Here is a 16,143-nt window from a genome sequence, read left to right on the forward strand (position 1 = left end):
TTTTTTGATCCTCCAACCCTGCACCAACAAGAATCTTTCTTTCACTTTATGAATACTTGACCTACACATTAGGAACCCTGTGTGTTCAGTCTGGCAAATAATAATATACTTGTCTTACAGATGAGGAAACCAAGGTTTGGGTTGGTTGTAACCAAACTCTGTAGAGTTTCTGCTTGGCAGACCCTGTAGCACATCTCAGTCTAATGCTGTCCCCACTGTAGTACTCTCAACCAAGAAGGGAAAATTTTCAGCTCTCAGCTTAATTTCATTATGTCCTACAGTGGGTTCTCTAATACTAAAATGGATATTTTTGTGTCATGCAATTAAAAGCAACAAACACAATTGCATGCAAATCTGCATCAGAGGTCTGAAGACAAGTGTCACATTCCAGACTGACTTCTGGTCCCTGTTATTTGTTTTTCCCCTCCAACAAGAACCCTACAAGTCAAGTCAGCTAGCTCTCTACAAAAAAGGTCTCTGCAAAAATTTAGCTCTCTCCCACTTACAAACCTGTGTTCATACCATTCTTCTTCACTGAAATATGATGTCCCTTTCTTTTGGCATATTTGAATCCAAACACCATTATTAAGGGCAGTATGATTTTCTGCCTCCTTAGAGATGCATCTCTATCAGCCCCGCAGGACATAAACTCTCTGTTCTCTGAATCTCTATAGTACTCAAATCTGTAGTACTCATTCATCAAATATGACTCTCTCTTGCTTGCTTACCAGTTTTCTGTGTATTTTTGTATTGTTCAGTCACTAAGTCATGTCTGATTCCAGCACGCCAGGCTTCCCTGTCCTTCACAATCTGCTGGAGTTTGCTCAAACTCATGTCCGTTGAGTCAGTGATGCCACCCAACCATCTCATCCTCTGTCACCCTCTCTCCTCCTGCCCTCAGTTTCCCTCAGATCACAAGCTGCTTGAGGGATGAGACTTTCACTTGCCCTGTCTGCACTGACAATAGCAACTAGCACCCAGGTGACACAGAGAAAAAACACCCAATAACTGATGGCTAAGACTGCAGGTCCTCTGAACAGTCTAAACAATGGAGCTGCCGACTTCACTGTTTTTCTTTCATTATAAACTTGTCTGACTCTTTGCAACCCCATGGACTATACAGTCCATGGAATTCTCCAGGCCAGACTACTGGAGTGGGTAGCCATTCCCTTCTCCAGCACATCTTCCCGGTCCAGGAATAGAACTGGGGTCTCCTGCATTGCAGGTGGATTCTTTACCACCTGAGCTACCAGGTAAGGCTTAAACTCAACCAATTTTTTTTTCTTTTTGGTTGAGCTGTAAGGCATGCGGGATCTTAGTTCCTGGGTCAGGGATCGAACCTGTGCCCCTGTGGTGGAAGTGCAGAGTCCTAACCACTGGACAAGTCCTAACCACTTGAGGTTAGTCCCCTCAATCAATCTTTTAACTTTTCATTTTCCCCTTTACCTCGTTCTATTTTAACTGTTCATAACACAAAAACCAAATTATATGTTTTTAACACATATAAAGGAGAAGGCAATGGCAACCCACTCCAGTACTCTTGCCTGGAAAATCCTATGGACGGAGGAGCCTGATAGGCTGCGGTCCATGGGGTCGCTAGGAGTCAGACACGACTGAGCGACTTCACTTTCACTTTTCACTTCCATGCATTGGAGAAGGGAATGGCAACCCACTCCAGTGTTCTTGCCTGGAGAATCCCAGAGATGTGGGAGCCTGGTGGGCTGCCGTCTGTGGGGTCGTACAGAGTTGGACATGACTGAAGCGACTTAGCAGCAGCAGCAGCAGCATGTTTTAACACTGGACTGACCATCGATTCTTGCATGACATGTACGGGAACTATTTTCCACTCACTGATGCATACTTAGGAACAGACAACTCGGAATATGCATAAATTTTCATGGCCACTTCATAATATGTTATAGGAATATCATTTATTTAACCAGTGCTTTATGGGTGCTCATTTAGGATGGTTCTGTTTCTTTCTTATAAATTATGGTGGTAAATCTACCTACCTAAATTTCTATGAACATTTCATTAGTTTCTGAGATTAAATTCCTAAGGTGATTGATATTTACTGCTACCTTGCCCTCCAGGCAGTCTGAAGCAATTTCATTTTTACCATCAGTGCAGGACAGTGATTGTTTACAGACAGTGGTTGCCTCAGGTTGGCTTTAGGGAGGTTGACAGTGAAGGAAGGAGGGAAGAAGAAAGGGAAGCAGATTAGGGAGGGTTAGGTCTTTAAGGGAAAAAAAAACTTTTAAAGACTATTTCCCATACTTGTTGGCAATGAGAATGAGCATTTTGTTTTTCAAATTTGTGAAGTCAACAGATTAAAAATGCACCTCATTGCTTTAGTTTACAATTCCTTGATCACGATCAGGTTAAATATATAATATATAATGTATGTATGAGCTAGTTATATTTGTTCTTTTATGAACCTATAGCTTTTGGTTAAAATTTTGTAATCTCTGCTCTTTGTGGGACATGGACACTGTTTTTAATTGTAAAAGCGTGCATGAAGAATATTTTCTTTCAAAATGTAAAACTTCTTCCCACAAGAACTACCCTCTCAGTAAGATCTTGACATGTGTAGCCCTTATTTGATCTCTTCCTCTTTATATATGTGACTTGCAAAGGAAAAAAAATTTTTGCCACTACCGAATTGGACATAACTTTCCTAAAGGCATTGAAGACCTTGCTTCAGCAAACTTCCTTCAATAAAGCTCCTGCCATTCCTGGAACAACTAAAGGGGAGGACTGTGGAGGAAAGCCTGGTCTCTAAGGAAAGGGATTTGTGTAATAGATATGACTGTAGGGTTTTCCTGTGGCTGTGGTAAGTAAGGACAAGGGAATTTATGGCTGAAAACAAACATTCTGTATTTGGATAAAGACAGAGACATTACAATTCACAACCATCTAGAAAATATAGTCAGTAATGCATAAAAGCCACAAATGATAGAAATGAGTGTCCTAGGACAAGAGTAACAGTGGGGGCAGCAGGAGCAAAAATTAGAGGGTCTTAAAGGTTCCCAGATGTCCTCAGGTTCGTTCCAATCAGTATAAAGAAGAGGACACTCAGAAGTTACTTGTTGATACAGATTTATTTTCACACTACACATAGTAGGAGGGCATGGCAACACACTCCAGTATTCTTGCCTGGAGAATCTCCATGGATAGAGGAGCCTGGTGGGCTACAGTCCATGGGGTCACAAAGAGTCAGACATGACTGAGTGACCAACACCCACACACACATAAGGGGACCCATCAAGTGCTACGGCCCCTCCCTCTATGAAATGCAATTGGTCAGAGAAGAAAGGAATTGAAAGCTAAAGGACATCGAGAAATCACAGAGCCCTAGGAATCAGACAGATTGTTTATGGAGTCCATTACTCACAGGGTTGAATGGTTTCCACACTGCTGGGGCCACATTCCTGGAACCACATTCTATTGTACTCCTGCATATTTCCATCTCTGACCATAACCTTCATCTTGAAAATGGCCAACGTAGGTTTAATTTGAAACCATGAGCCAGACCACACTTTTAAAATAGATGCAAAGAATCTGAAGAAATAGCAAAGAAACAGATTTTGTCCTTGAGGTTTAAGATGGTGAGCCTATGACTAAAATCTGTTCAATATGTGACAAAATTGATTGGATGTGTGCCAGGACATTTTTGAGGGAGACCCCAATCATGAATAAGACACTGTAGACTGCCTACAAAAATGCTATCCACAATGCTTTTGCCCCCAGTCTTTCTCTAGGAGGAGGGCCGGAAAAGTTCTCAGACTCCCTTGTAACTGTGGGTATACACGTGATCCAGTTCTACCAATGTGATGTAAGGGGGAAAAAGTCTTTTTTTCAGAGGACATACTTCTGGCAATCCTTTCTGCACGTGCCCTCTTTCTTCCCACATGGAATACAGATGTGAGGTGTGGACTACAGCCATTGTACAACCATGAGAATGAGAACCACATGCTACGCTTAATGGGTTGGAAAAACAGAAAAATATGTGCCCTTGAAGGCATTCGCTCTGAACTGCCTACCTCCTAACTTATTTTGTGAGATAACAACACCCTTATCTAAGTGTCTATTAAATGCATTTCCTGCCAATTGCAGCCAAACTCATTCCTACTAATAGACCAAGGGTAAGCAAATGAACTGTAATTGAGCTCTCCACTGTGGTATAAAGAGGCAGATACACATCAAAAATGAAGTAAAAATGCCATAGATGCTATAAAAGAAGTCAAGGATACATTAAGGGGAAAATGACTAGGTCAGTGGTACCCAGAAAAGATATGGTCTAGCATCACAGACCAGGTGACACTTTTTCTTTTTTAAAAAAATATTTATTCATTTATTTCGCTGTGCCATATCTTAGTTGTGGCACGTGGAATCTAGTTACCTGACCAGGGATCAAACCCAGGGCCCCCCATTGTGAGTGTGGAGCCTTAGCCACTGGACCACCGGGGAAGTCTCCAGGTGACACCAGAAAGTCTCAAAAAATGACTTGTTTGCCAGGGGCAGGAGGGAAAGTCTCTCTTACTGTGCTTTCTGTCCAGCATTGCTACCTCTATTCCCAAGCTAAAACAAGTCAAGCAACCTAGGAACATTGCAATAATACAGCAGACATCTCATTCTAACAATAATCTATCAGGATCTTCCACAGCCAAGCATCATACCAGGAGTCTGATCATCAAAATATTAAATAACATAAAACCTGCCCTCATGTTGGTTAGTTTAACTGACTTTTTCAAGGCTATCTCAATAAAGCAAGCAGTCAGAACTCCATGGCTGCACACCTGTTTCTGATATATACTACTCTGTTTGGCCTACAAGAAGTCTGATGTTTCAAGTCTTCCAAACTAAAACCTACTCTTTGTTCCTTATCATCTCAGAATCACCTCTCTGCTAGAATAAAAGGAGAGACATCATGTTGTCATTTGTGATCACAGAAAATCTCAATGCAATTATGAACCTGGCAAAGATCCCAGGAGATCAAATCAGGCTCTTTGGTAACTCACAGCTTCAAAGCCTCTGGCGACAATGAGGATCCAAGTACTTAAGAAAATTATCTCACGAGCCATTCACCTCCTTGGAAACTGCTTCTGAAACGTCTGCAATGTCTTGCTTTAGCTACCAGGAAAGCCAATCTGAGGGAAGGTTCCATCCTCATACCAATTTCTCCTACTAACTGGAGGAGAAAATTCTCTTTGGAAAAGCATTTCACCGAACTTCATATAAGCGTTACAGGATTCTAACACCTCATACAGTTTATTCTAAACCAGATTTTTCTTCCTGTTCTTACCACCCAGACGCTGTGAAACACAAGGCAAACTCCATGGAAACATAGCTCCTTACCACCCTTTGAGCTGAATGAAACATTCGTCTACCTCAGAGATGGGAGATTAAGACAAAGGGTCACAGTTGATGTGGTCTGGTACAGAACCAATAGGAATGCAACTGGGTGCCAAGAAGAATCAAATGTAAATTTGTTAAACTATAAAGGAATCTTTCAGAATCATCTGGGGAAAAAAATGAAGTCTGCTGGCCACATGCACGAATAACCATAAGAACATTCTTTGGCCTTACTTACCTTGTTATTCTGGTCTATAATTGTTTTCACATTTTTAGAGCTCACTCATGCAATTAAGGCCTCAAAACAGCTTTGGGGCACTGGATTTCAACCCTAGAATGGGGCTGCATACAGGGGGATCCACAGCTATGGGTCACTAGTGCCAACAGCAAGATAGCTACCATAGCCCCTTTAAAGTCCCAAGCTTTCTCAGGATTCCCCAATCTGCCTAAAGCACTGAGTCAGTGGAGGCCTAGGGCAAGAGAACTCGATGAGTTTCTGAGTTGCAATGCTGAATATTTGGATTACTCTCAGGAAATAGCTCCATACGGCATCTCTCTTACTATAACCACTCTGACAAGTCAATGCCAAATCTCTCATTTTAGTGACAGGCCAACATGGCTGCTTTGACCTCATTCAATAGTGAGCAGTGCAGCCCATGATTTACCATAATGCTTTACCATAAGAGACCACACATAATCTCTTACATGTGAATTAACAAGAGGGTAATGAGCTAAAAGTATTGTGAGCTGTATTTTGATGAATTTTATACTTTGTACATATGCAGACATATATGCAGAACACTTTAACCTCGTTATTAGTGAAACTGTAATTCTTCGCTCTTCTATCATTGTAAATTCCTTGGTGATTTCTACAAGCCTCCTAATTATTATATGCATTCTTAAGGTGTTCAAGTTAACCTCATTTACTCTGGCTGTTCTATAAGGTTCATACAAAATGAACTTTATCTAATTACTAGCTCACTATTCCCTACAGTTCTTCAACAAATGAGTTATTAGTAAGAAATAACCATTACAGGAACTTCCTCCCAAATATTTCAGTTATAGAGCACTATATAACAAGGTATATCATGGACAAAGTAATCTTTGATTTAAAATGGCTTGAAATATATTAGCTGCCTGTTCGTATGGTTACAAGAAAAATATACAAATATATTTCTTTAATCACTTATGAGATATTCAAAATGCTCACTCTTAATTTATTAATGATGAGTAATTTATTATGATGAAATATGATTTACTGAACACCAGAATTCTTGCCTGGGAAATCCTATGGACAGAGGAGCTGGGGTCACAAAAGAGTTGGACACAATTCAACAACTAAAAAACAACAACACTGTACTAAGCAGAACAGAATCTAGCATTTGACTCAAAATATCAATAGCAATAAATAGGTTTTTTAAAATCTCCAGAACTGATGAAAAGTAATTCTATTTTCAATACAACTTAGTGAGGTGGGATCATATATGTTGTTCATAGCCCCCAAAGGAGGCTGTTTATCTCTAAAATGTCTCCCCCTGGACTCCCTTTTGTATGGAAAACCAGAGGTTGGACATCACAAGATTCTATATCGCCAATATTAACTAAAGGAACACATGGTGCTGGTTAATAAGGGACTATTCAGTGAATTGGTTTTTTGCCCTCCGGAAATACTCCTCAAAACTTTCCATTTCTGGACATGATAAACTCAGAACCCATTGGACTCTTTCCCTCTCCTGCATGTGCACATGCGCTCATGCACACACACACACACACACACACACACACACACACACACACACACACACAACAAGCACAAAGCCTAGGAATGACAGAAAGAGAAACAAACTTAAGGTACCAGACAGTGAGCAGAAGCATATGGACTCTCACAAGAACTCACAACTGCTGGGAGGGACAGAGACAGAGAGCTAGATAAATAAGTTTTAGTCACTATGGCTTTCAGCTTGAAGCTAAGTCAGCATTTGTGATGAACAGTAGCCAGTGGAGGACAGGGCACACATGGAAAAAACCTGACATTATCCTGGCCTAGGGAACCAGGAAAGATGAGTTGGAAAAATGCTGAAGAAGTGAGGGAATCCCAGGAGGAGCAGAGCCAAATGCTGTCTACCCATATCCTGAACAACACTGGTAATTGAATCCTGAACTACACTGGTATGAAATAAATGCAAAGCAAAAGAACAGACTCAGAACTGAGACTGTAACTGCCATCCAGAAGGTTCTGGTGAGCAAAGAGAAGCAGACAGACACTGGCAGACTGTGCGCTCACTTGAAGGAGGGGAGATGGTCAGAGTTTTAGTCTGGGTCTAGGTGCAGCTCAAGTACTCAGAGCAGAAGCAAGTAGGTGGGAAAAACCTAGTCATTCAGCCCTGGAAAATCAGGTAACAAGAATCCAGGAAGTCATGAGCACTGAAGAGAAAGCGCCAAAGAGCAGATCCCTAATCCCTGATTACCCACATCTCTGACTAAACCCTGAACAACACTTGCACAGACTAGACTCTTAACAGCCATCCAGAAACAACAGATCTGAACAAAGACAAGAGCTACTACACAAGAGTTAGCTCTTCAAGCCCAGCCAACAAAACTGGCTGCTAAAATACAGTACTTATTGGATAAACATCATATAGTCCAGTATCTACTGAATTTTATAACACTCATGATATCCAAGATACAATCCCAAAGTACCCAGCATACAAAGAATATATATCTATATATGAATATATATATATATATCTATATATGAATATATATATATAATACACACACAATATAAAACATTATCAGGAGAAAAGAAAACCATTCTAGTCCAACTCCTAGATGAATTGAGATGTTGGAACTAACAGACAAGGATGCTAAAGTGGCTATCTTCAACGAAATACAAGGAGACCTGCTTTCAATTCATAAAAACCTGACTTCTGACCTTGGCATATAAGGACCTTAGAAGTTGCCACTCCCACTTCCACAATAAGAAAAAAGGTGAACAAACTGAAAATCAACAATTCTTTCTAGATCCATCAGAGGACTGAGCTCACAGGGCAAACCCTTCAAAACTGGAGAGACAGACAGGTCCATTTAGAAAATCCAATGTATCAAAGCAGAAAGAAGCCCAGGAAAAGAAAACTCCAGAACCAGAATCAGAGTGAATGTGAAAGTGAAATTCACTCAGTCGTGTCCGACTCTTTGCAACCCCATGGACTGTACAGTCCATGGAATTCTCCAGGCCAGAATACTGGAGTGGGTAGCCTTTCCCTTCTCCAGGGCATCTTCCCAACCCAGGGGTCGCACCCAGGTCTTCTGCATTGTAGGCGAATTCTCGACCAGCAGAGCCACAAGGGAAACCCAGAATCAGAGTAGGGAACCTAAACTGTAGTTGATTGCTGGAGGCTCAGTGTAGATAAGTTTGAGAGTTAAAAACTTCAGGGGGTGGGGCTGATCTCAGGCGGACCCTAATACTTTTGTGAGTTTGACTACCAGGAGCCCTACCAAGTTCTCACAGAGAAGATCAGAGAAAAATTCCCTCAGGCTTTCAGCAGGGAGAGGGGGGAAAAATAGCCATTGTGCAATATGTTCAGAACATTCTCTACCTCTTAACACGGCCTGCCCTCAAGAGAAACTATTTGGGGCTTCCCTGGTGGCTCAGTGATAAAGAATCCGTCACCAATGCAGGAGACATGGGATAGATCCCTGGTCTGGGAAGATCCCACATGCTGCGGAGCAACTGAGCCTGTGCACCACAACTGTGGAGCCTGTGCTCTAGAGACCAGGAACTGTAACTACTGAGCCCACATGTCACAATTACTGAAGCCTATGGTTTTTCCAGTAACCATGTATGGATGTGAGAGTAGGACCATAAAGGAGGCTGAGCACCGAAGAATTAATGCTTTCAAACTGTGGTGCTGGAGAAGACTCTTGAAAGTCCCCTGGACAGCAAGGAGATCAAACCAGCCAATCCTGAAGGAAATCAACCCTGAATATTCATTGGAAGGACAGGCTGAAGCTGAAGCTCCAATATTTTGGCCACCTGATGTGAAGAGTTGACTCACTGGAAAAGACCTTGATGCTGGGCAAGATTGAAGGCAGGAGGAGAAGGGGACAACAGAGGATGAGATGGTTGGATGGCATCACCAACTTGATGGAAATGAGTTTGAGCAAATTCCAGGAGACAGTGAAGGACAGGGAAGCCTGGTGTGCTGCAGTCTATAGTGTCACAAAGAGTCAGACAAGACTGAGCGACTGAACAACAACAATGTGCCCTAGAGTCCATGCTCTGCACCGAGAAGCCACTGCAGTGAGAAGCCCATGTACCGCAACTAAAGAAAAGCCTGCGCAGCAATGAAGACTCACCACAGCCAAATACAATAAACAAATAAAATTATAAAAAAGAGAGAGAGAGAGACTATTTAACAAAGCCTAGTCAACTTTGGCATCACTGACTCAACGGACATGAGTTTGAGCAAGTTCCGAGAGTTGGTGATGGACAGGGAAGCCTGGCATGCTGCAGTCCATGGGGTCGCAGAGTCAGATGCGACTGAGCGACTGAACTGAACTGAGTCAACCTCTGGGAAGTGAAATACTCAAAATACCCAAATACCCTGTTAGTTCTAACCCCCTTTAGCCTTCCACATGGGGGAAAGAAATCACCCAATTCCAGCCCCATTTAGTCTTCCTGTCTCATCTAAGGGGCTTTCCAGGTGGCGCTAGTGGTAAAGAACCCACTTGTCAATGCAAAAGAGATGTAATCTAAGAGGGAAAAACAAAAGCTGAGAAGTACTTGTGAAGGTCACAGTGCAGGCATACAGTTTCACTAAAAGACTGAGACCCAACCTTAGGAATATAAAGCACTTCGTCTCTCCCTGCACCTTCCCACCTCATCAATAGAATTCTTGTATAATGACAGGGGAATAAAACTGAAAGTACAGCACATCCCAGACCTTATTTAAGAACAAGTCCCTAGGAGAACCTGAATACAAGAGGAAAGTGAAAAATAAAGATACCAGAGGAAAGTTTATCCTGACAACTACAGTTACAGTAAATACTACACACAGCCTAACTTTTGGCCAGACTAACATCAAACTTCACACTAAAGGCCTATTTATCTCAGTCCCTATTACCCAGTACGTGATGTACAGTTTTCAGCAAAAAAATGTTAAAGCATAATAAAACAAAACAATCTAGTTAGATGAGACAAAGAAAGCATGAGAACTGGATTCGATTATGGCTGAGATGTTGTAATGATTAACTGATGAAAGCTTCAGCCGAGATACTAGAAGTCTCAGCAGAGAAACAGAAACAATGAAAATGACATTTTAGAACAAAAAATACATAATTTCTGAAAAAATATCACTAGGTTGAGTAACATCCAAATGGATATGACAGAGGAATAAGTAAGAGAACTTAAAGACTGAACAATAGAAATTATAGAAGGTGAGGAATACAGAGAAATAAAATGAAACAAAATGAACAGTAGCTAAGAGACCTGTTAAATGATATATATAGTCATAAATAAATGTAATTAGACTACCAGATGAAAAGGAGAGAGGAAAAAATTTTAAAGAAATAATGGATGAAAATTTCCCAAAATTGATTAAAGAAATTCATGGATACAAGATACATGAATCAAAGCAGGATAAACACAAAGTAGATAATAAACCATTGTAAGCTGAAGATGAAGAGCAAATCTTGAAAGCAACCAGAGAAAAATGGCATATCACCAATAAGAAAACAATGATCTGATTAATGTTTAACTTCTCATCAGAAACCATGGAGGACAGAAAGACTGAAGCCAACATCTTTAAAATCTTGGAGGGCTGGGGGAATGTTAACCCAGAATTCTATATCCAGTACACAAATCCCTGAAAAGGGAAAACAAAATAAAGACACTTTCAGATCTTTAATTTAAAAAAATTAAAAGCATCTGTCACTGGCAGATCACTATAAGAAGTGCATTTGTTGGTAGCAGACTTGCCTTGTAAGAAATACAAGAAGTTATTTAGCTGTAAGGGAAATGGTATCAGATGAAATTGGGACACTCAAATATGAATAAAGAACATCAGAAGTGATAAAAGGCAGAATAAAAACAGAGGACTATATTTTGCTTTTTTCCTCTAAATTTTTTTATAAATCAAGAAACTGTCTAAAACCAAAGCGATAACAGTCTTGTGGAGTGTGTGTGTATGCGTGTGGACATTTAACACCTACAAAAAGAAAGAACAGAAATGTGGACATATAAGTTTGTAAGATTTTCATGTTTTACTTGAAGTAGTACATTATTAACTAATGTACCAAGTAGTACATTATTAACTAATTAAGTGGACTGTGAAAAGTTATGCTTGTATATTGTAACCCCTAGGGCAGCCACTATAAAAATAGTACAAACAAGAATAGCTAAAATATCAATAGACAAAATAAAATAGAATTCTGAAAACATATTCAAGTCCTCTAGAAACATGGCAGGAAGAAGAGAGGAAGGAAAAACAGATGTGTAGAAAATAAAAACAGAAATATTTGGCATAAGCCCAATCATGTTAATCATTACAATTAAGAAGTAGAAACTGTCAGAAGGCAAAAATGAAACAAACTACACAAGTCTATGCTGTTTACAAAATATTCATTTTAAATATAAATACATGGGTTAAAAATGAGCAGATGAAAAAATATACCTTGGAGAGAGTAATAAGGAAAAGGCTAAAACGACCATTAACATCACAAGACGAATTTTAAAACCAAATGTATTATCAGATATAAAGGACTCTTCATAATGATTAAAGGGTCAATTTAACAGGAAGGGGTCAACCTAAATGTGTATGCATTTCATAACAATTTTCAAGTATATGAAACAAGAACTGACAGAACTGAAGGGGAGAAATAGGCAATTCTCCAACTATAGTTGGAGACTTTAACACTCCTCCTTCAGCAATGGATTGAACTAGAGGAAAAAAAATGTCAGCAAAACCACAGAAGACCTGCACAACATTATCAGCCACTTTGACTTAATATATATTTATAGAATGATATAATCAATAATGGCAGAACACATTCTTTTTCAGATTTACATGGTATAGCTACCAGGAGAGACCATATTCTAGGTTATAAAACAAGCCTCAATAATTTTTTCTTTAAAAAGAAAACTGAAATCATATGGAGTATGTTCTTTGACCACAATTGAATCAAATTAGAATACAGTTTTAGGGCACACAGGACCACCCTCAAGCTTGTGATTCATCAAGAAAGAGTCAACATCAGGTTATACTCATGGCTAAGATTCATTGCAGTCTAGAGTACAGAGTAAAAGCAAGAGAGAAAATATATGCATTGGGTAGAAGAATCCAGAGAGGTCAGACACACACCTTTTTATACATTTTTGAAACAAAATACAGGGATATATGCAAAATATCTCTGCCCAGGGAAGAGCAGAAAAAGCAACTGAGTCTCAATGTTCACGGCTTATATGAAGGGCTGGTCATACAGGCATATCCAGCCATTGGAACTGACACTCAGAACCCCAACAATGAAACTAGGTATACTTCATCAATATAGATGTTTGTACAAAGTAGTTCTGACAAACAGGTACAGCATGGTCTATTGCTCCTGGTGTGCAAAACAAAATCAACCATTAACATGAAAACATGCAGAGGGCCACATTCCCAGGGGTTAACCAAGAGTATGGTTCCAGGTTCCTTTAGAGACATGAAAAGTTAGCAACTAGACTCCCTGTGTTAACATCTTCCTCACAAATACCAATATGTAAATGAGGAAAACCCTACATATTTGGAAAGTAAACAATAAAACTCTAAATAACCATTGGATCAAAATTCAATTATACACATACTAACTTCTCTTCTGAAAGGGGTCTGATAAATTGAAAGAGTACTACAGTACTAGAATAAAAACTATAGTACCATGTAGTGAAAAAAATGTATATGACTGCACGTGGATAAAAAGCTTTCAACATGGGAAAGCACATAAAAATTTAAAAGTAAATGACAAGAGAAATTAGACAATATTTTGAACTAAATGGTAATAAAAGTACAACATAAAATCTGTGGAATGCAGTTAAAGTTGTGCTTAGTGGTAAAGTTATAGCCTTGAATGTCTACATTTAAAAAAAAAAAAACTCTAGTGCAAAATCAAGAAGTATTATAGAAAAAAATTTCAAAAATATGTAAGTAGAAATTGCTCTCCATATTGTTTTCTCTTTTTCCCAGATCTAATGCCAGAATAGAAATGTTTTGTACATGCTTGAATGGTGAAACATTTGGTGTCTTTGGAAACCAAAATGTCACACAATCTATGAGCAAGAGAACCACCTCCTGAGTAAGAATGTACCATTTAAAGTACACCATTCTGAGCAGGCCCAAACACGGTGATTAGTCCTTGTTTTCCACCACACTTCGAAAGAGTCAGAGGCTGGGAGGTGGGGGGAAGGGAACTTCAGAAATTGTGTGGTCTTTCCAGTTCTATAAATAAGGCTTTCTAAAAAGCAGATATTGGTCTTTTCCTTGGCCTGGAAATGTGAGAAAAGGGTAATTCCAATAGAAAGGCTCTGTTCACCTACAAACTGGGGGCCCCACTCTGCTCAAAGACAAGTACAAAGGCTGAAAGTGTACCCCATGGTACATCTAGGAGCTGAGGGTTTGGCCAGTGAGAGCCCCAATGCCTCACTGTGTCACACAGTCAACATTCCCAAAGCACCAATTCAATGGTTCACGAGGTCACAAGTATTATTAGTGCAGCCGCTGGGTTGGCTTGCCACACTTCCATAGATTAGGCTGGTAAGCAGACAATGAGTTCAAATGGATTCAAACAATTTATTACTTACACACACAGCAAAAGCAAAATCAGTATGTGTCAGTGTACCAAGTACTTAATCCCATAGGCTGACATCAAACAGGAGGGGCCCAATGACAGACGTCCAAGCGATGTGTCATGCTGCCATCAAGGAGCCGCCTCTAAATGAAACCCAAGCAGCTTTACTGACGTACACAGACACCAAAAGTTGTACTCCACGGGGAACAAGACGGAAGCCTCTGCCCTCAGCTGAATGAGGAGATGGATGAGAAATGGACTTAGGATATTTCCCACGAGGTATGTTATAAGAAACTGCCTCATGACAGCTCCTCACCAGGCTGCTTATTTCCCCTTGCTCCAGGAGGAACCATGGGGCATTTCGCCAAGACTTGACTCAGACTATGGTCAAGCACTGCCCGTGGGGCCTGAGTAAAGACATGCAAGGTGGCCCGGGTGCCACACAGAGAAGCTTTTCTACAAGATGCTGAATTTACATGTTTTTATTAGAATGATATTCAGTGCCAAGATTTCTGAAGCACTCACTAAGGAGAAACACTGAGCATTTCAGCTGAGCCCTGAACTAAATAAAAGAAAAGTGATGGGGGAGGAAGGTAAATGTGAAGTTTTTAACAAAATGACCTTTCACATACTCATACAGGTTAATGGAATTAAGCACTCCAAATATAAGCACCCTTGAAGCAGGGGGTCTATTTGTGGGAGGTATGTGGAATCACAATGAAGGAAGTGGTATACCAGCCCTGTACACTTCCCCAACCACTCACTTTTGGTCCTCAGAAGGATGTTCTCAGGATTTCATAATATTCCATGCAATTAATGCTGCTGCTTCTGGTCTAACACAGTAAAGTCAAGATCAAGGGGTATGGTTCTAAAGCAATCAGTGCACTATAATCAGAATCATCTACCCCAGACAGTGCTAGAACCTTAGGTTGTCAACAAACCTATGTCAGAGCTCCCTGTGACATTCTCTGCCTTAGTCCTTGCTAGCTGGGGAACCGACAACAAAATGAGTTGGAATTACATTTCTTTAAATACAGATATGGACAGACAAGGGCTTTCCTGGTAGCTCAGCTGGTAAAGAATTCTCCTGCAATGCAGGAGACCCCAGTTAGATTCCTGGGTTGGGAAGATCCCCTAGAGAAGGGATAGGCTACCCACTCCAGTGTTCTTGGGCTTCCCTGGTGGCTCAGACAGTAAAGAATCAGCCTGCAATGCAGGAGACCTGGGTTTGATCCACGGGTTGGGAAATCCCCTGGAGGAGGGCATGGCAACCCACTCTAGTATTCTTGCCTGGAGAATCCCATGGGCAGAGAAGCCTGGTGGGCTACAGTGCATAGGGTCACAAAGAATCAGACACGACTGAGCGACTCAGCACAGCACAGCACAGCATGGACAGACACACAGTAGATGATCACATAGCAACTAAGATTCACCTATGACAACATGGAGCTTAGATGTACATTAACTTTTGGTCATCTTAATAGAATCCACAGCTTTCATCAATACTACATAAGAAGTTCTAGTAAATATTTTGGAATAAAAAGAATAAAATATTTTTAATAAATTTCTCTTTAATGTGACTAAATGTAGGAAAGAAATGCTTAACATTTCTTTACCAACATTATAGAGACAGTGTCTGGCTTTAAGGTTGTTTGAAAACATTTCATATACAGCTTTAGACAAATGGGTCCCACATAAATGGGATAAAGGAAAAAAAGGAAAGCAAAACCACATGCCATTGTAGTAATGTAACAGGAAAAAACATAACACTATCAGCTGAAGTCCTGTGGCTCTAGCACAAAAAGGGGAAACTATGGATAGGCCCAGAGAAATAGGTAAGAGTGAACTGCACAGTGTCACTGGGAAGGCCTCCTGTGAGGACTGGAAGTCACAGGAAAAATAACTCACAAAAAAACATATGGTCTATTATCCAGCCAGGAAAGGAAGAGACAATGGGGGAAAAATCCA

General features: G+C 40.4%; 1 protein-coding gene across 9 annotated transcripts in view; it reads right to left on the reverse strand.

Moving 5' to 3' along the window:
- PRRG1 (proline rich and Gla domain 1) overlaps positions 1 to 16,143 on the reverse strand; it is a 356,881-nt gene that overhangs the window by 111,153 nt on the left and 229,585 nt on the right. Inside the window, exon 2 of one of the 9 annotated variants that reach the window (XM_044937110.1) lies at positions 3,395 to 3,561. The exons of the other annotated variants lie outside the window; for them this stretch is intronic. Within the exon in view, the coding sequence (XP_044793045.1) occupies positions 3,395 to 3,429 (35 nt within the window). The 5' untranslated portion in view covers positions 3,430 to 3,561. The remainder of the gene's footprint in view (positions 1 to 3,394; positions 3,562 to 16,143) is intronic. 9 annotated transcript variants of the gene reach the window in all.

This window comes from Bubalus bubalis, chromosome X (assembly GCF_019923935.1).
Source record: "Bubalus bubalis isolate 160015118507 breed Murrah chromosome X, NDDB_SH_1, whole genome shotgun sequence".
Lineage (NCBI taxonomy): Eukaryota > Metazoa > Chordata > Mammalia > Artiodactyla > Bovidae > Bubalus > Bubalus bubalis.